The sequence below is a fragment of the Leuresthes tenuis genome, unplaced genomic scaffold (assembly GCF_036924035.1).
Source record: "Leuresthes tenuis unplaced genomic scaffold, fLeuTen1.0.hap1 SCAF_5, whole genome shotgun sequence".
Taxonomy (NCBI): domain Eukaryota; kingdom Metazoa; phylum Chordata; class Actinopteri; order Atheriniformes; family Atherinopsidae; genus Leuresthes; species Leuresthes tenuis.
In genome coordinates this window covers 9,033,482-9,061,057 of record NW_027325359.1, presented here as the reverse complement: position 1 = coordinate 9,061,057, position 27,576 = coordinate 9,033,482, and the positions used below count along the sequence as shown (strand labels likewise).

The following is a 27,576-nucleotide window of genomic DNA, read 5'->3' as shown; positions in this document are numbered from 1 at the left end:
TTTCATGGTGTTGATTTTGAAGCTTGCCCCACATGTTTTGGTATTTAGACGTTCAACCTGATAATTCAGCTCTCAGAAGCTGTTTGTTGAACAAAGAGACCAAAGTGAAAGTAAAACACACGAAAGCCTGCTCTTGAGTCATCTCATAGAGTTTCGGCAGAGTAAGATAACACTTGGTAGAAATGCCTTTATGTGAAACTGAACACCCATGAATGCAAACATTCCTATTCCCAGTGCTGTGATTGGAACAAGACACACCCCTCTGTCCTTTGGAGAAGAAATTATTACATTTCCGTCATTCACTTCTATCACGACTGCGTGAGCATATAGCTTAGTGTACACATTAAGTCTGCTATATTGCAAATACGAAGCCAATAAAGCTCTGATTGCTGCTCTCCTTCTTGAATGTGCACTTCTAAAACAAAACAGTACCCTAAACATCACATCACATTGTTTTAAATCAGCTGCGGTCAAATGATAGCTCAAACACAATATCAAGAACACAAAGAATAAAACTGAACTATTAGGATTTGTTAAATTAGCTCCTGCTTTCATGGAGCAGAAATAGCAACAATGAGCCCCTCACATTCAACAAACTGCTTTCATTTAAACCATGCTGGTGATCTTAGAAGGGAGACGGTGCTTCCACATCGACTGCTGCGGCTCTCGGTCTCTGATAGCATAGTTTTGGATTTCAACAGCCTTACATACAAACCCTGCTCGCGAGTCACACAGTCAATATAAGGCTGTGCTGCCTTCACTTGTGCTCTCTGGGTGTGCAATGACTCTGCATGGCACTGCTGTTGCTAGGCTGGAGATCTTTTGAAAGAAATCTTCCACAGCGAGGCCCATGCGCGGTGGTGTGTAAGGCTCTCATTGGCTAGTGGTGGGGGTGGAGTGCATATCACAAGCTCCATAGACTGTCCAACAAAGGCTGCACTGGCTGATCAGCCAAAGTTGACCAAGTTTGATTCTTCCTTCATTAGACAACTGACTGTTTAAACTTTGTTTCAGCTGGTTATAGGCCCAACTTTACTGATTTTATCATGTTGACACAGGCAGGGTGGGCTTCTCTAAAGCATCTGGCATTTATGCTGTGCTTGGTAAGTAAGTCTTAACACCGAAACAGATGTAAGTTTCCATTTCTGAAGTTCATATTTGCAAATGAGAACTTGTAGTTTTGAAATTAAAGCATTACAGACACAAACAGGAAAATCTACTCGTGCCATATCTTTCCACAAATGAGCCTCATAGCGCTGACATGCAACATCCTGGCTATGTTGGGAGTTTTAGATCATCCAAGTCACATGTTACACATGTCGACATCTTCATCTGCTTTCAGAAACCTGGTGTTATGCAGGTTTTTGAAAAGCCTGGATTCCACTTGAGTTCCTAAAGAGGGCAGGTCTTTGCCCGGGTTTCTCAACACTTTTAGGTGGTAAGAGCAAAAAGCCTGAGTCCGACTGTGTTGGATCAGATACAACTGTACACACGCGATCTGAAACCTGAATGCTGGAAGAGCATGTCGGCCTGTACAAGGATTATAACAAGGTTTCTTTATGAACACTGCATGCAAATACAATCACAATTTGGATACGACTCCTTAACACACTTACAGATTTTTCTCACAATTTATACAAATTAGATTTTTGTTATCATGGTGCTGACTATGTATTAGCAGCTCAAAAATAATATACATTATTTTCTAAAAGCATCTTGAAGGGTGCAGAGAAGGTCTGAATTGATCAACAAAAGTTACAAAACACTAATAAATACATCTGTTTGTGTATATATTTCTCGTGTAGCACCACAAAGGGAACCCAGACAACACAATGTATGTTGTTCTACCACCTGATAAACACATAAACGACCCAAGGACGACTTAATAGGACAGATAGAAGGCATTGTTTCTAAAAACAGCTGTGTTTCCTCATATCACATCAACAAGTAGCACTGAAGGTCAAATTTAGCTTGATTTTATGAGCACCGCTAACATGGCTAACTGTTCTTTATTCTGTATAAACGTCACTTTATACTTTATTAAAACGTTTTGTGAGTAGTCTGATGGGCTCAGGTTCGTTGAAGAAAAGTTTTCGTGGATTGGAGGTTACTTCTAGATGGGGCTGTAGAGGAAGTGGAGTTTGGCTTACGTTGAGAGGAAGGTGGGCAGAGCCGCTGAAGGATATCAGCTCAGGCAGAGGCGGAGAGGAGGACACACGCAGCAGAGGAGCGAGGCGGGAGGGTCGGAGAGAATGAGAGACGCAGCGATGGCGGTGAAAGACCCAGCAAAACCCCGAAAATCGGTCAAAAATGCTACCCAGACCGCGGCAGACGACGGGGGATAGACACGACCGGAGAAATGGGTAAGAACTGACAAGTAACCATACATTATTCGCTGAAAAATATGAATCTGGCGCGCAAGGCAATATGGTGGCAAGAACGACAGTTAGGCGCAGTGTTGTAAAAATGGCCATGGTGTGTTGTCAGCGAAGAACAGAGAAAACAGTTTACTTGGTGCAAATGGCTTAGAATTGTGTTTTGTTTGATCGATTTTTGCATGTTTGGTATCTCTGTTTTGAGTTAACTTAGTTCATGTGTGGACAAGCATATTTATTCTCGAATAGTTTGGAGTTATTTCTACCTACGCATTTAAAATTTGCTTTGTCCTTGAAAGGGCAAATGCCCTTGTCTGAATTTACTCGATAAAACCCACAAAACTGAGCAAATGTTTCGCTTTTTAAACGTTGTATTGAGGCAGGTAGACATCAACACAACAACCTTAAATACATTTTTGTTAATTTTCAGTGTATTCGTTTTTTGAGACTTTTCACCGAATTGAAATGTAAGAAAATACTAAAAAAATGGATGGTTTTATTCATTATCTTCTCACAGACCATGCAAATGCAGTTTGTTATAGGATTTATGGAAGTATTACATGCTTAATGCGTACAGTTTATAAATAAAAGTAATAAATTGTGAGAAGTTGTAAAAATACACAAAATATGAAATACAAGGAGAATCCTTGTATTGCTGACACCATACATAAACTAGACTTAACTTGAATATAAATTCAAGACTCTGTATGTTTTAAAAGCTCGGATATACTTCGAAATTCAAAGTAGGGTGTTGGCTTTTAACCCTTTGAGGTACTGAATAGAGATGTAATATGAATATTTGCATAAAATCTCTTTATTTAAGTCACATTACTAAAGTAAGACATGTAATGAAATATTTTCACATTAGAAATGCTCATCACACGTATGTGAATTTGCTGAAATCCTAAATGCTTTCCTAAACACTGTAAAATAATTAAATAAAGAAAAAAATAATAATCTTGATTTTTCTCAGCCTCAAAGACAAGGTTACTGAAACATACACATTTGAAGACCAATACTACACATCCTAAAAGTAGATGTTATGTAGTCTTTTTGTTTTGTTATGTATTTGAATCTTATTCTATATATTTTAATCCAAAGGATTAGTCCCACCCTGCACATAAAAAATGTCTCCTGTTAGCTATTTTCAAATGAATGTCTTGGTTTAAGACAGATTTAGTCACATTTTGAGCCACTCAGACACATAAAGATAAAACATCTGCATGATTAGATATGCAGATACTTGTTTATTAATTTCTTGATATCTAAACGATCCCCTAAACGGTTCAGAAATTATCTTTGATAGGTATTAAGTGCAAAGAGCCTATTTATGACTGGTTCACGTGCCAACATAAGATCAGGTTTTAATTGCAACCAGAAAAATTAGCATAATTTTGTTTGGTGTTTCGCAGGTATTCCTTTTGTTGTCTTGCCAACTACGTCGTCAAAAAAAGAGGATCGTCTCACCGACTCTAAATGGTATGTTTTTGTTTAAACTTAACCAAGCTATATTTTGCAGCCGTAAGAGTTTCTTTGGTGTTACTGCTATGTACAAGTGTCCAGCAGGGTGGGCTGTTGTCTCATTCCCATTCTGAATTGTTATTTTTCTATTTTAAAGGTTTGACGTTTAGCCACTGTGAGCCGAAGAACTTGAGTGATTCACGCTGCATTGGAGACTTGTAAGTACTATTTTAAGACTGATAGAATATTCCTTACATATTAGCAGAGCATTGAACTCTTAAAATGTGTTGGCTCAAAAGGTTGCGCTGTATTATGCTGCTTCAAGGATGGACAGCACTGCCCCCTAGTGTATGATGTAGCAACAAAGTGCGTATAAATTATATATATATTTAGTGAACCAGCTCCTGATGCTTGTTGACCCATTTTGCTTGGCTAGTTTGAAACTATCTTACCGTAATGTATCTTTATATTTATTACTTTCATACGTAAACATACATTGCGTCTCTTAGTATTTTTTAGACATTAAAATGAAACATGATGTCAAACGTAACGTTAATCATTAGAGAAAATCATTAGAAAGTTTTCAAAATTAGTGCCATTGTTTATTACATGCAGTTTGTTGGGTGCGTAAACAGTTAAGCTCCAGTAATTATATTTAGATAAAATTAGCATTCAATTATATGCAGAAACCTGCCATATTTGAACAAATTCGTGATGGTTTTTACTCTTGCTAGCAAACCTGCAAAGCAACTTTGTTGTTTATGTTGAAACATTATTACTCATTTTTGTATTATTGGTATATGCTAAAAATAAAAACTGTTTTCGCACTCATTAAGCGTATTAAAGACAACATTTCTAAACTTTTAGTGTCACAAAGTCGAGACAAGCTAGTTGCGGTGGATGGCAAGCAACCAAACTTAGGTTTTTTTTCCTCATTTTGCCTCTGCTCCCCATTTGCCTGCATTACATTTTATATTTACATTTGTACTGTTCAGGCTTTTTGCCTTTACTCGATCATACTGTTGAAACAGAACCGGCTTAGAGCTTCATCAATGTGTCTGCTTTCAAGTAACAAGTCGGCATGTCAGCATTGCAAAATATACTGTGCGACTGCAACGTCAGTGGTGCATCAACTTCGACTCCCCATTCTAACCTTTACAGACATGACAGTAGTGTACGGGGGAAGCGGGTCAGTATTACAAACATGACAGTAGTATACTGTGGAGGCGGTTCAGTGTCGCACAAACACGACAGTAGTTTACAGTGGAGGTGGGTCCGTGTCAAGCTAACAGCCAAAAGTTTACCCGTTGCCAATTTTCTCATGTCATCATTCAAAAACTTAAGTCTGTCATTCTGCTGTCAATTTCTCCACGCGAAAAACTTGCGCAGTCTTTTATCGGACCTTGAAATAGCATAGTGAGTTATATCCCCTAGCAATGTTATCTTTACTTTACCTGTCTCTCCTCTTCTGCCCTCTGGGGGGCAGTACTTGGATCTGTGGATCGTTTCTATGAAAATATTTGTTGAAGCAGAAAATAGAGGAGAAAGTCTCTTCAACATAAGTAACAGCACAATAAAGTAGAGGCTCTCTCATAGCTGAAATGAAACCAAGGCAAAGTAATTGGGGTAATATCGCATATTTGTCCTACTTAGCCACCTGGAGCCACAGCAGAGGGATACCATCCCCTGGCAAGAATTGAGTTTGGTTTCATGTCTCATAAGCTTTGTCCCATAATACTTCAGAGACCGTAAAATAAAGTCTCTTGTTATGCAAATCTATTTTCATCACTTAAGCCTTTGATATTGAAATTTCACACTAAAGTTGTGCACAAATGAAAACCTTTGATGCAAATTATCCAGGGCAGAGAATCTAAAACTTGCATACCTGGATTTATATCAGGCATGTATTTTTTACTGTTTGTCAGTAATCTAGGTTTAATAAAACAGTGACAAAAGACAGCTAATTTCACATCTTCAGTATAACACAATGTTAATTGTGTTAATTATCTACCTATTTAGAGGGAATTACTTTCTAAAGGTTTTATTACGATGACTGACAAGCCTGTCCTGCGTAGTGTCCGCAGGCTCATTTGGAACAAACCCTCGTTTGTAGATTCCTGTCTCAGAAAACAAGGTGGCTGAGGCCAAAATCCCAGACTTTGATCATACACACACAAGTGGTGACACACCGTAACTTAATCCATCTCTTAGACACGTAATGATATATAACGCTTTATTTCACATCATTCGAAACTTTTCCTATAACGTTTCAGGCTACAAGTAATGACTGACACAAACTAGAAGTTGCAGAAGGATGGATATTTTTCCACAAATACTGCATTAGCATGGATATCTTTGGTCTTTATTTTTTTCTTGTTTCTCTTAAGTGTAGGAAGTAGCTTTAGAAAATACACAAGAGGAACTTAAGAAAGTTTTATGGTTGGCAAAACACTTTCCCATTTTTAAAAGAAAAAAAACAAAACATTAAGGTGACACCATAGAGTCAAGAATATTAATTATTTAAATGAAAAGTGTGAATTTACTTTCCCTAAGAAGCCTGAACTGGTGTTTGGTTGCACCAAGCACCAGTTTAGAGATACTATAGACATTGTCTTTCCTTTTTCCTGGGAGACAGTTGCATTAATCTTATAATACCAACAATAACAATGATGCTCATTGACGATTAATATTATTAGTTTACAGTGTTAGAACACTGTATTGTTTTCCATACTTACAAAAGGCCTTGTGTTACCTTATCTTTAGGATTAAATATTTATTTGGCATTGATCAGCAAATGCCAATTTAAGCTTAAGGCTGTTAGCTTAAGAAATCAGTTAAAATTGTGGTCTTGAGTGAAAGACTATTCTAAACAAACTTATGGTAGTAATTCTTTATAGATTGAAGCGAGATCTGTTTTTGGGCTTTAAATTGACTTGATCTTTATTTCATTTAATGTAATGAACACAACCTTTTAGTTTGAACTTATTACTGCGGAAGTGTGAGGGACGGTACTTTGACGGAGTTTTCACCTTGAAGTCATTGTTTGGTTGTAAATGCTGTTTGATGCTTTCCTTTATCGATGGCAGCTTAAAAACGGAACAGAAACACTAACAACGAGCTGAACAAGTCCCATTTGTTTTGTTGGTCATCTCTGTGTGGAGCTTATGTATCTAAAGTCCTTCATTGTTCCTTCTTTTTTTTTCACAGGGGAAACATGAGACTGCAGACAAGATTTTAAACTTCTGAAGAAAAAGAAGACGTCTCTGTAAGTTTCACTTCTTTTACCCAAGTCTTACTCACAAGTCCAGTGTAAAGATTAGAAAAGAGAAGATTCTATTTGTCTTTTATCCATTGAGGGTATAACACACGAACGCTTACTTTTAGCAAACTTCGCCCCATCGTGTTTATATGGAATATTTCTTGCTTATCGAGTTTTAAAGGCTAGCAGCGCAGGTAAATGTAGCAGATGGAGAGCATTAACAAAGGCTCAGTTCATCACTGTAACTTGCCTCCTAGTGGCACTTCACAAGCTGCTGCCTTTCCGTCTTGATTATTAATTATTTTTTTATCCTAAATCTGTTGTAGTTTGTTTATCGTGTTATTGTTTAGATTTGATCTAGATTCTCCTTAAGAGCTACAAGAGATATTCTGACCGATGTTAAAAAGTAGATGAATGAAAATTAACATTGTCGGAAAAACAGCTTTAATAGTTAGAAGATGCTACTGTGTTGTTCATCAGTAGGTCAGGTATTTGGATATTCACGTAGGCACAATCTATTCAGGTGAAGGAACTCATTTTGTTTATAGCGTCGTTAGCTCGCCTACCAGTTTCATGTTTTCAAGGCGATTTGTTCAAATATTGCTGCTGTTGTGTAATCACGTTTTACACCAAACGAATGTGTCTTTGGTACGATTGTTTACACTACTCACCCCTGCTGGCCAGTTGATGCATTTATTTTGCTCCTTTTTTTTTTTTAACACTTTTCCTCAGCCAAGGCTGTTTTTTTGGTAATTAATTCTAAACTCACCTCAAACCTTTCTACAGACCTTTTTTTGTTTGTTTTCTTGGACAGAACTACCATTCTCGCCGTGGAACTTGATGCTAATGTATTTCATGTGCGAAGCCTTTAAACAAATCTATCGATGATATGATTCGGAAGTATGTATATTAGAAATAAATATAAAAGTTCTGCGCTGACATTTTTACGACTTTGATCCAAATTGGGTTGCAAACCCGACCAAATGTATTGTTTGATGCAATGCGTTACGACAGTTTATTTGTACGTAACAGTTTTGCCAAATGAGGTCTTTATTATAATTTTGTATTCATACGAATGCTAACATTTCATAGCATCACATGCTCCTGTGCGGCGCTCGCTAATGCAACTGAAAGCTATCCCCATATGTAGCTAAACTGTTGTCTAGTTTCGCATGCTTTCTTAAACTGCTGGTCAGTGAATCTACTCATTTCAGTTGCACTGTGGGCTTACAATTCTTCCTTCTTTTTTATCCTATCAAGACCCCATTCAACTGGATATTGCTGAAGTGGAGACGGCGTTGTTTAACGTGAAGACGGAAAGCGATTTGGCAGTTAGCCAAATTTTGACAAGACGAAACCTTTTTCTGACTGGACTTTGACGTTTGGATTTTGTACTTTTTGTTTTTTTGTTGACCGCAACGTGGACTCTGGAACACCTATTCTGGCTGTGTATTGGACTCGTTGAAAATTTGCTGTTTTGTTTTTTTTGTTACTGTTTTGTTTTTGGGAAACAAAAAAATCAGCCTTTGTACATTTGATATTCAAATGTTGTTTTAAATAAAGTGTATGTGCTCGCATTTTATCCCTGGCTTTGTTTCATTAGCTGATCCTCCTGAAAAATCACGAGTATATGTGGCGTAATGTTTTGTTCACGTTTTTGTACTAAAAACTGAGAGGTTTGTTCAAATATTTCACGTCATCTAAGCAACAAATTCAGCTGGTTTGCATTGTCTTTGGGCCAATAACGAGAAAGACTTATCATCCGAGTCAGTTTCACCGGCTTCCGTGCTGGATTGATATTTTAACTTAGAAGGGGACTTTTTTTTTTGTTTTTGTTTGGTGTTGCTTCGAAAATTGGGACTTATCATCTTGAATGATGAGATAACGGTGAAAACGGTGATTGAAAATGCTCTCCTTTGCTTTAACCCGTTTCACTGTTAAATCTGAATTAATGCACAAGCATGTGAATAATAGTCATGCAGATGGTTTTGGTCAGAACTGAAATGGTTTCTAAAGCACAGCCTGGAAGGCTCTCTAAAATGGCTGCTACTTGTCCTTCTTCCTGTCTGAGCAGGAAGTGATGCAATTGGTGCAAAATATATACTTTCACAGCCTTTCACTATTCATGCCTTTACTAATGGAGAAAAAAGATTTTAATTTGGGGCTTGTTCCTTAGGGTCGAATAAAGTTGTAAGTTTATCCAAAAGTCATTTTAAACATAATAAAAGGGGTGGGACTTAGACATCACCTGAGTGTGGGGTAAATGGAAATAACGTCAATCAAAGGCAAAGCTTTCAGAGCAGGGAAGGAGCTCTAGATGGCGGCTGAGCCTTGGGAAGGGTGCCATAGACTTTAGTCAGACCGTGTGTCTTGCTTGTTTTTCGACCGAAACCGCTTGATTCTCGTGTAAATGTGAAGGCTGCTGTTGTGCGAACGTGTTTTAACGAGGATTATGCGCGTTTTGTGTGGTTTTTGGGCTGAATTTTTGAGCTGGAGGAGCCGTCTGTGCTGGCGGAGTGCTTGTCGTTGTTTTCCATACTGGGCTCTGGCAGCCATGGCGCGCCTCCATTTTTAGCGTGCTGCTGCTGCTCGCCTCTCTCGCTCTGAGCCTGTCAGTCGATGTTGACTGTAAAGGCCTACGAGTTATTTTTTGAAATAAGGCTTTTTCTTTTTTGTAATTTATTACGTTATTGTTTTAACGGCATTTTGTTTGTTTTTTTATCCGAGTCGGGTGAATATTTAAAGTGCGACAGAGCAAACGAGAATCTAATCGTTCACGTATAGACTAGCACCTTTCTTCACATTGAATTGATATGTTTACATTGTGTAATGCATAATTGACTTATTTTCTCATCCGCAAATATTATTTTTCTAATGCTTCATGTGATGACGCAGTTGAAATTAACGGCATGCGGCTTGATCCGAAGACAATATTGAAAGACACGGTGGATATTTAACATAGTAATTTCACATGTCATTTTTCTTGGCTCTGCTTGAACTTGCGATGCAAATAATGATCCTCAAATCCATCGATTTGATGCCGTTTTCTGTACTCGTGTCGCAACGCCTGGATTTTATCTGCCACCTGAGCAAAAGCAATCCTGTGGGACTTGTACGATAGTTCATGATTCCTCCACAACTTTTTGACAGTAAATACCAGGACAAAATATCACCTTATCAGATTTTCACGACACCACGATGATGAAGAGTAAAAGTAAAAAACAAGAGGATGAGGGATCGACTCAAAGCAATGCATCAAGGTATGATCCTTTTATTTATTTTTTCCTACCCTCTTGATCTCTGGTTTGATTGTTTACCCTGTCGAGCATGGTTGATCACCTGTGTTACATTTGCGACGTCGTTATGCAGAAGTTCACCAGTGTCATGAATGACCTTGCTATTGTTTAATAGCCACACCCTGATTTTCCTACCATTTCTGACACTCTGTACCGAGGTTTCAGGCCTGTGCTCAGACATCTCTGCCCACAAGATGTACATGTTAGACCACAGGGAAAGCCCATTTGTCCCGTGTCATATCTCAAAAGACTAAATGCAAAGTGTTGGATGTCCTGTCGCCGTAATGTTACATGACCTTGCCTTACAATTTGGGACTGCAATGCACCATTTTTATCAACGTTGTTGTCTGGGTGACATGTTTCCCAAACATTACCTCGCCTTGTTGTGGACACTTTCAGTGTTTTGGATGTTTTGATGTTTTACATCCTGTGGGGTTTCTTCAAGTCTGTTTTCAAGTGGCTGCACTTCAGTCACTTTCTGCTTTACATTTTGAACCTGTGCTTAAAGTTTTCACCAAGTTGCAAAGTTTCACATGATCAGGTTTGTTTTGCTTTTCTTTTTTCTCTTTTTTTTTTGCACACCTTGTATTTGAATAGTACTCTTAAATAGTTTTGTTAAATCTTCAATAAATTAATGATTGTAAATCCTTAAGTTGTCCTGTTTTTACAGGGTTAGTGAAACTTGACACCGTGATGCAAGAACATTTTTAACTTTGCTATCCTGGGAGATGTTATTCTTTCACCTTGGGTTTATGAGGCTTTATGAATAGAGTTTAACGGTGCTTATTTGTGAACGTTAGACTTAATGATTCATTTCACTTGTGAAGAATGTTATTTCCAGGAATGGTGCTCTCTACAAAGAAAAATTGTGCCTTTTTACCATATTAACTTGTGACACATTTTGTACTGATTATTCTGTGTTTATATGGAGATGGATGTTAGCTGAAGGTTTTGTTTTGAACCTTTTTGATGTTTGTGATACTGCAGCTGAACAATGTTAGTTTTTGTTTCAATTTTGCTTCATTTTTATCACTTCTGACGTAGATTATTTCTTTCTATTTAAATTTTTTTGAAGTCACACTAGTCTGGAAACTTCAACTCGGTAACATCATTTAAAAAGTATTCTTCTTATTAAACAACAGTATGTGTTTATCCTCCTCAGGTGTCTTAAAGCCCACTGAAAATAAGTGGCAACGTACACTGATGAATAAAGATGTCCCCACACTGTATCATTTGAATGGTATGCAGGACAATACAGGAATGCTGGCTCAGAAGTGACAAGCCATATAAAAGAAATGTTTGTATCTGCTTTACTGATGCTGTTTCCTAAATTAAGCTCAGTCTCAGCCACATTATTAAAGTGAATATAACTGTCATTCAGTAGACTGCTGTGTTTTCTATTTAAATAACAGAAGTTTGGACAGTAAATGCAGATAATCACCTTCAGTGTTTTACTGAGTGTACACTGCAGCAGGTTACATCACATTTGTAGTTTTTTGTGGGATCTTATGGCAGCCATTTTACTATTTTGAGCAGAGTGTAATGTGTCCTCTGCAGTAATGGCAGCGTAACTTATGTGACATTTAAACATTAGCACTGTGGGCATTCAGATCAGCAGATGGAGCATCAGAAACATCCAGTGACTTTATGTGATGTTGCATGTCGGCAAAGGGACATTTACAGTCTCTGCAGAGTCACAAAATGGCCCTTGCTTTGTGTGCCCAGCTTACTCACTTGTCTCTATTAAAACTCTGCTCAGAACTACACAGAGGAGGAACAGGAAGAGCCCAGACCTTTAAAGCCTACACACGCTGTCGTGATAGGCTGGACTTTCACATAGCAACGTCCTAGCCAATAGAAATTTGAGCTCTCCGTGTCCCGCCCACTGCTGACCTCACTTAAAGCAGAAAGAACCGAGTACTTCCGAGTTGGATTAAAGAAGCAGGTTATTGCACAGACGAATTATCCGAGTTACTTTAACACTTAAGATGCAATAAATAGACTTGTGTAGTTTGAGCCAGTCGATTTGTATTTCCTCTCATTGGTATGATAAACTGCAAATGCAGACATGGTTATTTATCAAAGTTGTAATCAGTCTGTTTGAGCATCAACAAAATATTAGTGGTGGTTAACAGATTGCAACATCTCTATAGATGTATAGTTGGTGTGAAATGTTATGGGGTCCAAGCTTTCGTTTTATCCAAAACCGTTCTGTTGAAGCAGCGATTCCTTCAGATTCGTTCCTGGGTTGAGGCACCAGCGACCCCGTGTGTTAAAAAAGAGGTACTGTATCCTAAGCAGGGCATTTGATCCTGTGGTTTCTTCACATTCACATCACCCACCAGTACTGATTTATTATCCTGCAGACTTTTAAGGAAGGTATCATAAAAAATGTTTTGTTTAAGAAATTGAATTTGAAAGCTGGAGGGAAATACTGTTTGATTTGCACCCCCTCTGCAGCTTAAAATAAATCTGACACCTCCCTCCCTCCCCACCAACACACACACATTTGATTTCCCTCCCAATTCCCAAACTTCTTGAGGTCTAAGTTCAGCTTCTGTCAGCTAACATCCAGCATGTGATAAGGAGTCATAAGATAATGAGGTTAAAAAGGAATGGCCTTGTTCTTCCAGTCATTGATCTGCCTTTCATTTATCTGCTGCCTAATGAGGATATAGGCTGATACACTTAAACTGGGAGTAAGAGTACTTACATTTGCAGTGTGTTGCTCACGTGTCTTCAATCTTGATTTCTCTCAAAGAGTTTTCAGAGATTGAGCAAGTTCATTTATTTATAGATGTTTCATAGCGTTACAGCTAGCAGAGAAGAACGACTCTAACGAAGGTCAATATTTTGTGTGGACAAAATAAAGGCTGGTTATTTTAGGGTTTGGCCCAGCTTTCAGCAGATGTATTTGGGAAAACGGATGTGTGTGATCTCTGTCTCTCCAAAGTGACTGTAAGAGGATTTATGGGCATGTGAGAGAATGAGGTTGAAATAAGCTTGTTAGTTGAGTGAGGAAACGCGATCCATGATGTAATGAGGTTTCTAGTCTCTAATTACTCATGCCATCAAGCGCTCGCGGTTTCGTTGGGGCCCGTGGAGAGATGTCTCGATCATTAACGCACACGCCAGACGCCAAATATCAGCATATGCGCTGCAAAATTTGAAAGGGGGGGAGGAAAAAAAAAAGTAACGCATTCTTTTTCCCGCAGCAACTCCGCTTCAGAGGAATCCAACCGCTCCGCGTCCGAGTCAGGAAGTCAGTCAGAAAGCGAACATGGCAGTGAGCGGAGGAGAGTGCGCCACTCTGAGTCCAACAGCTCCTCCGAGTCAGAGAGTCGCTCCGAGTCAGAGAGCGAGTCGGCCGAGTCAAAATCGCAGCAAAACGCCGCGGAGGTCAAAGACAAGCCAGTCAAGAAGAAGGAGCTCCTGGCTGATGTGAAGAAGGTAAAGGTCATTGGACTGTTTCTAAAGCAGACTGCAGGTCCTTTCTGATAATGCAGGGTGACTGAACTCACTTTGTGCACCTGGACTCCTAATGCGATTAAGAGGGTGTGACATGCAAGACATTTCTAGAAAAGGGCAACATTTAACTGTCAGACTTCAGCTCCGTCTCAGTTGGTTTTTAAACATATTTTTATAATGTCATTTGTTTTCAAGGCATCTTAACAATTAGCTTAGTTTGTCCATGAACACAGACAAAGGTAATAAATTGCAATAAAAGTAGAACGTTTTAGCTAAAAACTGCTTTAGTTATATATATATTTTTAGACGGCCTCAGGTGAGCAAAAGATAACAGAGACCGCAAATCATTAAAATTATTAATGGTGCTGGATAAAGAAATCCCTAGAAAAGCACGTTTTAAAAAAAAAAAAAAAGTACAATCTCTCGTTTGATGCTAGTTTAGCTGTTTATTTATGTTTATATCTCTTTACCCGCTGCCATAAAGCGCTTTTGTGTCTTAATTGCTCCCCTGTGATTCAGCCCTTGGTCCTATCCCTCCATATTGCATCCATCCAGGCGCTGTAGATGCTCGTTTTCTTTCCAGGGATCAAGTTGTAGAGGTCATCGACTGTAGCCATCAAAATGGCACGTCATACGTCTGCTGAAGGGCTAGATGGCTATTACCCAGGGACACCCTACTCTTGCAGAATGAAGGGAGTTGGGGTTTGATTGGCTCATTCGTAATTTGAGAAGCTGTTTAAACCCACCAAAGTTTTGACACCGATGCGCGCGGATATGGCCCGTGAAAACCCCCACGCAGCCATATTGTAACTTCACATTAATGGTCAGCGGCAGTCCTGTGGCAGGGAAATTCAAACATAGGATGGAATTGGAACGGCACGTGCACATGGCAATCCACAAATCTCGTTCTCTTGCTTGCAGATGTGGGAAGAACATCCAGATGTGTACGGCGTCAGGAGGTCGAACCGCAGCAGGCAGGAGCCTGCCCGTCTCAACATAGGAGCTGAGGTAAGCTGGTATGGCTGAGGTTCGAGGGTGAGCGGAGAAATATCAAAGACTGAATGTCTTTGAATGTCTGCGAGCCGCTTGTGCCACCTAGTGGCGGCTGTGGTGTAGTGCACGTTCACTGAAACGGCTGCTGTGTCTCACAGGGAAGCAGCGACTCCGAGAGTGAGAGCCCCAAAAGAAAATCCTCCCGGTCTAAGAAAAAGGAGTAAGTACGGAGACTGCAAACACGTATGACGAGTTCTTCTTTTACTATTCTTCCATTCATAATTTATTTGATGTCGCAGCACCTTATTATTTCCAGTACTTTTAATTCCGCCGTGAGACACTGACCTCTATTGTCAATGAGATTTTTTTATTCATTTATTTATTTTTTTGTTTGGCACTTGAACCATGCAGTAGTCTTTGTGCCGTTCGTGTCTGTGTCATTCCGTAGCCGATCAGTGTTCATGCTGTGAATCTTACCATGAAAAAAAAACCAGCCTATTTGTAAATGGGTATCTGTTTGTCTCAGAATGGGCTCAGTAAGTTCTAGCCAGCCAGGTGATGTGATACGTTTAAGTCAAAATTGAGTGGTCAGATCAGTGGCTTATCCCTGATTGAATTGGGTCATGCTGAGCACCCTACGGCCAGTGTTTTCTCTTTTGTTTTCTAAATGAAATTATAAGATTTTTAGGAGAAATAGTGGTGATGGGCCATTGAGGGTGAACTTGTGGCATTTCTTTGTTAAAAGAAATATCTGGAAAGATGATGACTCAAATGATGAAGAGGAGGAAGAGGAGGAGGAGGAGGAGGAGGCTTCCGACAGTACAGACAGTGAGCAGGAAGAGAAAAAAGTTAGATCCAGACGACTTCCTGCTAGAAGGTAAGAGTGTAGCGAAGCCTGGCCATCAGACAGCTACCCAGGGGGTCATCCCCAAATCGTTCCATGTTGTGTGAGCTGTTGTTTGATGACACGTTTCCTCCCGTTTTTTTTTTTTTTTTTGTTTGTTTGTTTTCGAGTAACGACCCGAATCCTGCAGCCTGATTTGATGGTGAAAAGAAATTAATTTGCCATCCGTCAGCGTGTCTGCGTGTCTTCTTGTTGCTCTGAGCGTCTGTGTTTCCGCGCCTGACTTTTTTCTCTTTTGTTTTTCATTGTTTTTTCATAGACCTCAAACCAAATCTTCGACGCTCAAAAAGCAGCAGTCTCAAAAAGGAAAGAAGTCCAGGAAACAGGAGTCGTCCGTCGATGAAGAGGATGATGATGAAGAGGACGATGACGACGATGAGGAAGACACTCCAAAGAGGCAGACTCGAAGAAGAGGTGCCACAAAAGTCAAAAGGTGGACACAGTGTTTGGTATTCTTAGCACCTTCTCGTACACGTGGGTGTTCGTTCCCTTTAGACGTGGTTTTAACACGAGGCTTGCGCTGCCCTGCTGTTACGTTACAGCTATAAAGAGGACCAACACGACTTTGAAACGGACTCCGACGACCTGATCGAAATGACGGGGGATGCCGGTGAGGAGCAGCAGGACGACGACAGCGAGACCATTGAGAAAGTCATCGACACCAGGAACAGCAAAAAAGGAGGTGATCCACTTTTCTTTGCTCTGCAAACCTTGTCAGTCGTCGTAGTTTCTGTGCCGTCTTTGAGGTGACCGTTTTGGCTCTTCCAGCCATCGGAGCTTCCACCACTGTGTACGCTGTGGAGGAAAACGGGGACCCGAGCGAGGGCTTTGATCCTGAGAACGAAGAGGCAGAGACTCAGTATCTGATCAAGTGGAAGGGCTGGTCCTACATCCACAACACATGGGAGAGCATAGATTCTCTGACGCAACAGAAAGTCAAGGGCCTGAAGAAGCTGGACAACTTCAAGAAGAAAAACGACGAGCTGAATTCATGGTGAGGAACTTCTGCTTTGTGTCGACGCTTTTATTTAGTGCGTCGTCTCGCTGGAATTCTCCTGGAATTCTCCTGAAATTCTCCTGAAATTCTCCCTGTGTTCGCAGGCTGCGGAGGGCGTCTCCTGAGGACATAGAATATCATAACTGCCAGCAGGAGCTCACAGCTGATTTGAACAAACAGTTTCAGTTTGTGGAGCGCATCATCGGTAAGGCGTCGTCATCTCGCTGCTGCAGATCTTATTTTGTTTAACGAATGTCGTGCTAAAATCAACTTTATCTCGAACAGCAACCAAAACAGGAAAGATGCCAGGATCTGTTGAATTCCCATGTGAGTGTTTTATCCAACACTTCCACCATCCGTCCACAGCTTTTTGAGTGTCGAATGTCCCTTTGCTGTGCTTTAACACTCTTTGGCATTCTGCTATTTGTCTTCCCTCCAAACAGCTCACAGTCACAAGACCTCGTCCTCGAATGAACCCGAGTACTTATGCAAGTGGATGGGTTTGCCGTATGCAGAGTGCAGCTGGGAGGACGGAGCTTTGGTCAGAAAGAAGTTCCAGCACTGCATAGACAGCTTCACAAACCGAAACTCCAGCAAAACTGTCCCCTCTAAAGACTGCAAGGTCGGACCAAAAGGGACGCAGATTTTCTGTTAACTTTTAATCCCAAATATCAAGTCCGAACTGAAGAAATGCTCTTATCGCTTTAGGTCTTGAAGCAAAGGCCGAGGTTTGTTGCCTTGAAGAAACAGCCGTCTTACATCGGTGACGAGAACCTTCAACTGAGAGACTATCAGCTGGATGGGTTGAACTGGCTGGCTCACTCCTGGTGCAGGTACCGTGTCAACGAATGTCACGAGGCGCTACATTTGAAAAAGACGAGCTGCAGAAACCACCAATCGTAAAGTACCCCCCCTCTTTTCTTTCCTTTGTTCTCTCAGGTGTAATAGTGTTATCCTTGCGGATGAGATGGGACTGGGGAAGACCATCCAGACTATCTCCTTCCTGTCTTACCTGTTCCACCAGCACCAGCTCTACGGGCCCTTTTTACTGGTGGTGCCCCTGTCCACGCTCACCTCCTGGCAGAGGGAGTTCGACACCTGGGCACCAGACATGAATGTGGTGGTGTACATCGGCGACGTCATGAGCAGAAAAACAGTAGGTTGAATTAGACTGGAACTACCCCCTGTGGTCCTTTCGAAGTTTGCGACACAAGCGTGAATTGTCATTTTTTCCTTCTCTGCACAGATCCGCGACTACGAGTGGGTGAACCATCAAACTAAGAGAATCCGTTTCAATGCGCTTCTTACCACTTATGAGATTCTGCTCAAGGACAAGGTGGGATTCTTGTCGAGCCTTTGTCCTTGTTTCATTCTGTCGGTTTGCTGCAGGAAGAATAGTCACTTAGTTTCTTAACATTTGACTCCAGGGGGTCCTTGGGAACATTAACTGGGCGTTTCTGGGTGTGGATGAAGCTCACCGGCTGAAGAACGATGACTCCCTGCTCTACAAAACGTTAATGGAGTTCAGGTCTAACCATAGACTCCTCATCACTGGCACTCCGCTGCAGAACTCCCTCAAAGAGCTCTGGTCACTGCTACACTTCCTCATGCCCGATAAGTACGTCCTGCTTGACACGTTTAGAACTGTCCCAGAGAGAAGCAGAGTTTGTGTTCCAGTTCACTTAAAGCATTTTTTTTTTTCAGCAGGTTTAATTCCTGGGAGGATTTTGAGGACGAGCACGGGAAAGGAAGGGATAACGGTTATCAGAGTCTTCACAAAGTCCTTGAGCCTTTCCTGCTCCGGCGAGTCAAGAAAGACGTCGAGAAGTCTCTCCCCGCCAAGGTGGAACAAATCCTTCGCGTCGACATGACGGCGCAACAGAAACAATTTTACAAGTACGCTCCGTCTTTTGGTGGCATTTTTGCAGCCTCCCTCTTTTCCTTTCACCTCCGCAGCCACATTCTCTGCTCCCTCTCTCTTCCAGGTGGATTTTAACAAGAAATTATAAAGCTCTTTCCAAAGGCACCCGCGGCAGCTCTTCTGGCTTCCTGAACATTGTAATGGAGCTCAAAAAGTGCTGCAACCACAGCTTCCTCATCAAACAGCCTGAGGACGTAGACGTTGAAGTGCAGGAACACCTGCAGGTATGTCTCCCTGCGAATCCTCTGTAGCTTCCAGCTTCTCCTCTGCACAGCTCTTACCTCACATATGAGACCATATTCTCCAATGTGTGTTCTCACAGATCGCTCAGTCCTTTTTGTTACGCTTTGCTTGTTTTAGGGTCTGGTGAGGGGCAGCGGGAAGCTGGTGCTGATGGACAAGCTGCTGACCAGGCTCCGAGAAAGAGGCAACAGAGTCCTAATCTTCTCCCAGATGGTCCGAATGTTGGACATTCTGGCTGAATATCTGGCCAAAAAACGGTATCCATTTCAGGTACGGTTTGCACGGCTTGAGGCTGAATTTCTGACTTCACTCACTTCCCCTCTAAAAACAATGTTTTGCGAGAGCCTCTTTGTAGTTATTCCGAGGGATGCTGCGGTCTACAGTTGTTCCAGGATAAGCAGGGCATTGATGCGTCTCTGAGGCAGTTTAGTTAAAGATGCACAAAAGGACGTCTGATGGAATATTAAAGCATGGTGTTACATTTGGAATAAACACCCAAAGGATACTGTCATGTCCCCTTCTAATCGTGGTGATGCTTTCTTTTCTATTAGCACGTCCAAACAGAACAGAACCGCTTGGCAGAGACGGGCCTCGGTTTTTTGACTCTTGGGTTTTGTTGGTGTTCACAGTGAAGCGCTTTCTGGACGCTGCGCTGGACGGATTAGTCTCAGATGAGGATCGAATGTCAGCGTTGTCGCACGCAGGCTTAGAGTTCATGCGTTTATTTATATCAGCAAGTTATTTTCTGCCGGAGACCAGCTGGACTTCTGCAAGTCACCCGACTGGGGTTGTTTTGTTGTTGCTGAACTGGTGTTTGCATTCGGCTGTTGTGGCCCGTCCGCGTCGGAGCACCGTGGCACTTAAAGCTGGATGATGCCGGGGTCGTAGCAGACCGCTGTTCGGGAAATGTTTTAAAGGGTGAATTTGTCATGTTGCTCTTCTCCTCCGCAGCGATTGGACGGTTCCATAAAGGGAGAAATCCGAAAGCAAGCACTCGACCACTTTAATGCTGAAGGCTCTGAGGTATGTGTCCTTACGACATTTGTGCTGCTATTATTGGTCAAGTTGCAGTAAAATATATATTTATTATACGGTATACGGTTATTTTTTATTGTATAGTTGATCACTATATCGTTATAAAATCCACTTCCCACAAATGATAATCAATTCCACCTCTTTTACGGGTGGGGAAGATGGAAATTATGCAAAGAATTATATTCACTGATTCGCCTATTTTACTATGTTTGCTGTTTTTCAGGACTTCTGCTTCCTGTTATCCACCAGAGCTGGAGGCTTGGGTATAAACTTGGCCTCGGCAGACACCGTAGTCATCTTTGACTCAGACTGGAACCCTCAAAATGACCTGCAGGCACAAGCAAGAGCTCACAGGATCGGACAGAAGAAGCAGGTAATTCGTGGCTGTCACTGTGGACGAGCTGCCGAAGCGGAAAGGTCGTTGTATTAAAAAAGAGAAATCCTTGCTGTTTCCTCGCAGGTAAATATCTATCGACTCGTCACAAAAGGAACGGTGGAGGAGGACATCATCGAGAGGGCGAAGAAGAAGATGGTTTTGGACCATCTTGTCATTCAGAGAATGGACACCACTGGCCGAACTGTTCTGGACAGCAACTCAGGAAACACAAAGTAGGACTTTGAACGTGACCTTTTCTGTTAATCAGCTTTTTTTCCTGCTTCTTAGTGGTGTGTTAAATGTTCTGAAATGTTTTTTTGTTTTTACCAGTTCTAACCCTTTCAATAAAGAAGAACTGACGGCAATTCTCAAGTTTGGTGCGGAGGATCTTTTCAAAGAGGCGGAGGGAGAGGAGTCTGAACCGCAGGTAACGCATCGTGGGAACACTGGTGTGCTCTGACAGTTGCACTGTTGCATATTTGCAGTAATAAACCAGAATGTCTTGTCTCCGCAGGAGATGGATATCGATGAGATCTTGAGGTTGGCTGAAACGAGAGAAAGCGACCAAGGCTCCAACGCGACAGATGAGCTTCTGTCACAGTTTAAGGTCCCTGCAGGCAGCTTTGTTTGGTTTCAAACGCATATTTTACCGCCGTCTTTCAGACACAGATGGAGTTTCAAGTCTTAGTCACACTTTTTTAAACTTTTTTGCCACTTTTTCCACTCATTTCTGCAGGTTGCCAACTTCTCCAGTATGGAAGAAACCAGTCCAGAGTTTGAGGAGAAGCCCATCCGGGAATGGGATGACATCATTCCTGATGACCAGCGCCGCAAAATTGAGGAGGAGGAGAAGCAGCGGGAGATGGAGGATATCTTCATGCTGCCCAGGAGCAGGAGCAGGAGCTCTAACAAGCGGGTACGAAATGCCCCCGATTAACCCCGCCGGGCCTCATTAGAATTAGATCTGACTGGTTTGTGGCGCGCTAAAATGTCTCTTTATGCTTTATCTTGTTTTCCCAACCCTGTTCCCCGCTACACACCTAATGTACCCGTACACACAGGCAAGTAACAGAATCAACCAATCCTTCGTTTTTCAGGCCCAGCCCAACGATAGCGACAGCGATGTGGGCTCCAAGCTGAAGCACCGTTCCTCAGGCTCAGACAGCGAGACTGATGACAGCGACGACGACAAGAAGCCCAAGAAGAGAGGCAGACCCAGAGCTCGCAAAAACAACGTGGAGGGCTTCACCGATGCAGAGATCCGCAGGTATTTCGCTGTTCCTTTCCACAGAGAAGGAAGGTGAAACACAGTTTCTCTCACAAGCATAATTAAAAGTGCATTCATTATCTTATCAACAGGTTCATCAAGGCATACAAGAAGTTTGGATCTCCCCTTGAAAGGTAGGCCTATTGTTTAATCGGATCCATAGATTCAGGATTTCCTTCCTGTTCTTTAAGCAGTTGAACACGTTGGTCACTTTTCAAGAACTTCTGACAAACCTGCATCTCGTGTCCAGGTTGGAGGCCATTGCCCGAGACTCTGAGCTGGTGGACAAGTCCATAGCGGACCTGAAGAGACTTGGCGAGCTGATTCACACCAGCTGTGTGACTGCGGTGCAGGAGCACGAGGAGCAGCTCAAAGAGAACCCGGTTGAAGGTTTGTTGCTCTCATTTTTTTTACTTCACAAGGGGAAAAAAAATGCATTTTTCAGCATTTGCCCGAAGAATGACACGTGATGTTATTCCAGCCAAAGGTCCTGGGAAGCGCCGTGGGATAAATATCAAGATTTCAGGAGTGCAAGTCAACGCCAAGTCCATCATCCAGCATGAGGAGGAGTTTGAGCCGCTGCACAAAGTGGTGCCCTCCAACCCTGCTGAGAGAAATAAGTAAGATGCCTCTGTAAATACAAGAGGGCACACCTTTTGTATCTTTTTGCAGTCGAGATGTTCGGAAAAGGCTCATCTGTGTTGAGATGAAATGTGACCACGCTCTGCTCCTTCCAGGTTCAGTCTTACATGCAGGGTGAAAGTAGCTCACTTTGACGCAGACTGGGATCTGCAGGATGACATCCAGCTCCTACTCGGCATCTACGAGCATGGCTTTGGCAACTGGGATCTGATCAAGACTGATTCCGACCTCAAACTCGCTGATAAGGCAAGTATTCATAGTATTTAGCACGGTGCCTCAAACTGGCATCTCAAGACTTTAGAAATGTACCTCTGAGTCTACTTCTGATGAGCAAAAGTTGGGTCTTGCAGTTAAATTTTTTTCTGTCATTCTCATCAAGTCTGGTGTGCGAGGGGATGAATGGAGCAGTCTTGACGTTCATTTACTTGTGCACAGATTCTTCCGGATGACACAAGCAAGAAGCCTCAAGCGAAGCAGTTGCAGGCGAGAGCGGAGTATCTCCTGAAGCTGCTTAAAAAAGAACAGGACAACGCCGATCTGTCCAAAACGGGAGAGGAGGTATGATGGCCGTGTTCACCGGGCAACTTGTCCGCAGTGGAGTTTGCAACCTTCCTCTTTGCTCATCTGGCTTTGTCCTCCAAGGTGAAAGTGAAGAAGAGGAAGCCTCGGGTGAAAAAGGAGAGCAAGGTCCTCAAAGACGAGCAGGGCAATGACATCTCCTCCCCCCGGCTGTCTGATAACCCCTCAGAAGAGGGCGAGGTTAAGGTCAGTCACACTCTGCAGTGGAACGCAGTCTGTCAGGTCAAGGGTAGCATATGCTTGTGCATAAAATCTTTCACAGCCTATATTACATGCGAGGGAATGTGCAATCTCATGTGTCTCAATGTAGCTTATGCTATGACTGATGAGCAGAATTCATCTTTATTTATATACTGAGTAATAGAGGTTCTTATTAAGGTGCCAAATAGCACTGCGGCCCTCATTGTGACGGCCCGCCGTTTCTTTGTGCTGTGAGCAGGATGATGGAACAGAAAAGCCCAACGTCAAGAAGAGACAAAAGAAAAAGGATAACAAAGAGAACAAAGAAAAACAGGGAACACCTAAAAAGGAGAAGGATGGGGACAAAGAAAAGAAGGCCTCCAAGCCCAGAGCAGAGAAGGTATCCAACAACAGTAGACCTGACCTGAAAATGCTCACATTTACACATTTACTTTTTTCTTTTTAATAAAGTATACTTTTTTAGAATTTTAGCGAGATAAACAATGCAAATAAAAGGTGTAAAAAGCAGGTGTGGGTTAACTGCTTTGCTGTCTTCAGGCTAAAGCAGCCAAAGGGAAGAAGAATCAAGGTCCAGTGCACATCACGGCCGGATCTGAGCCCGTTCCCATCGAAGGGAAGGAGGACGATGAACTTGACCAGGAGACATTCAGTATTGTGAGCTTCCTTTGCGGCTCTTTTCAGTGATTTAAATCAGAGGAGTTTGTGTGGTGTAATGTTTTTTTTCTGTGTGAAAAGCATTCTACTAAGAGTTTTTTTTTTTCTTTCTTTTTTCTGTGAGTAGTGTAAGGAGCGCATGAGGCCGGTGAAGAAGGCCCTGAAGCAGCTAGACAAACCAGACGAGGGTCTGTCCGACCAGGAGCAGCTCCAGCACACTCGCTCATGCCTGCTGAAAATCGGTGACCGAATCACAGAGTGCCTTAAAGCCTACAACGACCCTGAACATGTTAAAATATGGCGAAGGTAAAAAAAAAAAGAGCCAATTCTAGCTTTATCACATTAACTCGCATTAACTCTCGCCTGTTCAGCTTTTTTTTCTTTTTTTTTTGGCAGGAACCTTTGGATTTTTGTGTCTAAGTTCACAGAGTTTGGCGCAAGGAAGCTTCACAAGCTTTACAAAATGGCACAGAAGAAGCGATCACACGAGGAAGAGGTAAGTTGCCAGGCAGGGTCATTGAGTCGATACGACCCGCCACGGTTTGCCAACACTAAAAATCCCTCTGCGACGTTTCCAGAAGGAGCAAAAGAAGAAGGAAGACCTCTCGGGAAGAGTAAAATCATTCAGGCCGGAGGCCTCTGGTTCCAGTCGAGACTCCACGGGCACTCAGCCGTCCTCCAAATCTGCGTCTCACGCGACTCAGTCCGGACCGCACGGACACCACAGGGAACCGTACAATACGGCTCACAAACGCCACTTTGGCAACGACGGTGCGTGTGGATGGACCGATTTTTATTTCGATGTTCACTAGCTGACAGCAGCACTCTCAGATCATCCAAAAACAGCTGGTCATTTAACAATGAACTCTTTAATGTTCAATTACAGATCGAGGAGACTGGCAGAGGGATCGCAAATACAGCTATCCGGGAAACAGCAACCAGCCGTGGCAGGGAGACCGGCATCATCCGTACGACCCCCATCGCTACAAGGATCACTACGGTGACCGGCGCCCGCACGGAGACTCGTATCGCAGCTCAGGCGGTTACCGTAACAATAGCTCCCCTCGGAAACGGCCTTACGATCAGTACAGCAATGACCGAGACCACAGGGGTCACCGACCCTATTACGACAGGTGAGTCCCCCAAAGCAGGTGGGGTTGAGCTAAAAATCTGTTGGCACATGGGAACAAATACTCAAACATCTGCAGCCATACTATGTAAATCATTATATAGTGAGATGTGCATGGGCGATGCATCTCTTGATTTCAGCAGGATGTTGGTTGTCACACTCAGACAAAAAGTGATGGGCTGCATGCTGCTGGTTCATGTCTTCACCGTAAGAGCTCCCTCTGATTTCCCTCTCAGTGAAAAAGAAAAGTCACATTTGAATGATCTTTTTCAGGCATCCGGACCCCAAAAGAAGACGTCCTGACGAGTTCCGTCCCAACTACCACCAGGGAAGTGAAGCCCCCCATCAGGACTTCCGGAGGTTGCCAGAGCACAGGCCAGCGGGTCCAACCGGGCCGGAGCACTACAGCAGACCCTTCCACCCTGACAAACCTCCTCCACTGTTGGACCCTCGCTCCCCGCAGTCTCAGAAGTCTCCCCAGGACTCCCGGTCCCCACTAGAGCGGCCCGCAGAGCCCAACGCCGCGGCCGAGCCAAACTGGATCGGCAGGAAGACATAAAAGTCTGCCTGCACAGGCTCAGACACCGACCCGAGTGTTTCGTCCAGGGTCAAAGCCTCGTGATGCTGCTGATGGACAAGTGTGAACTTGCCATTAATAAGCTCACTGTTGAAAAGGGAACATGGACTCTCTTTACCAGCAAAACCAAACTATCTGACTGTCTTCTCCCAGCGACTGTGGCTGTGAGGGGTTTGTACCCTGAAGGAGGGAATTTGTTTTCCGTCCGTCTTAAAAAAACAGAGACGAAACTGAAAACAACATTTCAATTAACTGGCTCATCACTTTATCATGGTAAGACTGAGTGGATTGCCTATGGATGCTTAGTCCCGTGGACTATTAGAAAGAAAATGTAGGATACACGAACTGATGAGCGATCTCAGCCCTAAAAGTGCCTGAAGGTTTTGGCCTTTTGAATGGTAAATGTATGGGATTATTCCCAAAGGAACCATGACATGGACATTATCATTATTATGATTGTTTTTTTTTGTCTTTAGCTTTGAGTATTGCAAACGATGTCATTCGAAGACTTTTTTGGAACAATACAATGTGAAACGTGTAGTCATTTGCACCACGAAAACGACTCTGATGTAGCCGAACCGAATCACGGGAGTTTCACAACGGATGAATCGCTGGGAAACTTGATTGAACGAGCCAGTGTGTTCCATCTGTACACACTCGTAAGGACTGTCGAAAAGCTTTTTACAAATTTCCCGTTGGTCGTGTGTAGAACGGATAAGGATTTCTGTAACTGTAGCTGTAATAAATCCTTTCCTGCTCTGTTCACTGTAATCACTTTGCAGGATCCATGAGACTGAAATCATCTAAGCAGTATTTATTTCAACGTGAGCAAAGGTTGATAACACTATGAATTGGAACAACCCTTTATTTTTGACTCAGTGTTATGATGGCTGGGAATGGTACTTCTGTCCCTTCTTTGAATCACCCATTCTTCCACATAATAAAAGCGCTCATTAAATCGTGGTTTTCCTTAATCATTGGTTTCGGGTCAAATGTTCTGTTGCCCACACAGGCGGCTGTGCTGTTGCAGGTTGAGAAGCTATCGGGAAGTGGCTCTTTGACAGTGTATCACCTATAGTCACTCCTTCTGTGCCAAATCTGTTCTTGCTCCTGTCCTGATGATGAATATTTTCTTTTTTTTCCTTCAAAGCTGCTTCATTTGTGCCTTATTTATGTGTATTGACGTACCTATTCGCTCATAATTCAATTCGAATCCGGAGAAGGGACCATGTACTCTGGCTATTCGTTTGGTTCTGTGACTTCCAGAAGGGCGGATTATCGTTATAAACGTTAATATAAAGGAATTGTGCGCGCGCGTGTGTGTTGTCTGGGGCACTTAATCGACCTGTTACAGTGAACAGCCAACTTGTTTTTTTTCTTCCCACTTTCAAGTAAAGCAAGCAACAGTTCCTGTATTATATGTTCTGTAAGAAAGTCTAAATAATTTATATTTGTGACAAAACCACTCTTCATGAGAAATGTGCTGTACATATGTTTGGACATATGTAATAAAATTTGCTACACAATGAAATTCCTTTCCTTATCTCTGACTCTGTAAACTTACACCTAATGGGTCTCATCCTGTGTAAAGACACTCAAGTAATGAAACATTTTTATTGGCTATACATCTATACATGTATATCTATATCGTCCCACCTGTGCAGGATCACTGTGGATGAGTGACGTGCGCCAGGGAGCCCTGGAAAGTTGAGCCAGCCATGGGGCCACGGGGACCAAACGCACTCTGTGAGAGCCGGGCCGGTCCTCAGCTTCTTACGCGGTGCAGACGGTGAGAAAGTAACTCTTGTCAAATTTTTGTGGCGTGAGGATTATAGCACAGCTGAGCTCCCGCTCCCTCTCATTGCGCTCAATTTAAGAGAAAAAAAAAAGAAATCTGTCATTTTGCTGTGTCAACTAGCTGACACAAAATTCCTCGAGTTTAAGGCTCGTCTCAAAATTTAAGATTCGTCCGGCTAAAAATGTGTCTCTTTCTTATCTAGGGAACGAATTGATCACCTTTACCTGCTTTACGCAGAAACTCGGCGTCAGTTTGACTACTTCCACTTTGGCGTTGATTCAAATGGCTCCGTCCCAGTACAAATCGTGTCTATATTTAGTCTTTTGGACCTGAGCCTGCATAACGAAGTAATATCAGCTACCATAAGTGGTCGTAAATATTGGTTAACTGCCATTTACAGT

The 27,576-nt window shown here is 42.4% G+C and overlaps 1 protein-coding gene across 2 annotated transcripts; it reads left to right on the top strand.

The window, feature by feature from the left end:
• Positions 1 to 452: 452 nt before the first annotated feature.
• chd2 (chromodomain helicase DNA binding protein 2) lies at positions 453 to 26,908 on the top strand. Of its 2 annotated transcripts, none has more exons than XM_072385802.1 (42): positions 453 to 2,363; positions 3,788 to 3,854; positions 3,994 to 4,054; positions 7,044 to 7,101; positions 8,356 to 10,355; positions 13,607 to 13,841; positions 14,781 to 14,867; positions 15,011 to 15,072; positions 15,598 to 15,729; positions 16,016 to 16,189; positions 16,299 to 16,438; positions 16,525 to 16,750; positions 16,858 to 16,958; positions 17,039 to 17,080; positions 17,197 to 17,375; positions 17,462 to 17,586; positions 17,693 to 17,909; positions 18,000 to 18,089; positions 18,181 to 18,371; positions 18,461 to 18,649; positions 18,739 to 18,898; positions 19,035 to 19,187; positions 19,869 to 19,940; positions 20,176 to 20,325; positions 20,413 to 20,561; positions 20,659 to 20,755; positions 20,843 to 20,935; positions 21,065 to 21,244; positions 21,426 to 21,595; positions 21,688 to 21,729; positions 21,846 to 21,985; positions 22,077 to 22,215; positions 22,333 to 22,483; positions 22,673 to 22,795; positions 22,880 to 23,002; positions 23,256 to 23,396; positions 23,555 to 23,671; positions 23,799 to 23,977; positions 24,068 to 24,167; positions 24,250 to 24,442; positions 24,558 to 24,804; positions 25,074 to 26,908. In XM_072385802.1, the coding sequence occupies exons 5-42, from the start codon at positions 10,294 to 10,296 to the stop codon at positions 25,357 to 25,359; spliced, it is 5,457 nt and encodes a 1,818-aa protein (XP_072241903.1). In that variant the 5' UTR covers positions 453 to 2,363; positions 3,788 to 3,854; positions 3,994 to 4,054; positions 7,044 to 7,101; positions 8,356 to 10,293; the 3' UTR covers positions 25,360 to 26,908. The 2 variants fall into 2 exon arrangements, with proteins under 2 accessions (XP_072241903.1, XP_072241902.1); XM_072385801.1 differs by having other exon boundaries at positions 18,458 to 18,649.
• The last annotated feature ends 668 nt before the right edge of the window (positions 26,909 to 27,576 follow it).

Coding starts and splice junctions, on each gene's coding strand:
- chd2 (XM_072385801.1), top strand. CDS start 10,294: ATGATGAAGAGTAAAAGTAAAAAACAAGAGGATGAGGGATCGACTCAA. Junction 16,959..17,038: donor GTTTGTGGAGCGCATCATCG/GTAAGGCGTCGT, acceptor TATCTCGAACAG/CAACCAAAACAGGAAAGATG. Junction 21,730..21,845: donor TTTGGATCTCCCCTTGAAAG/GTAGGCCTATTG, acceptor TCTCGTGTCCAG/GTTGGAGGCCATTGCCCGAG.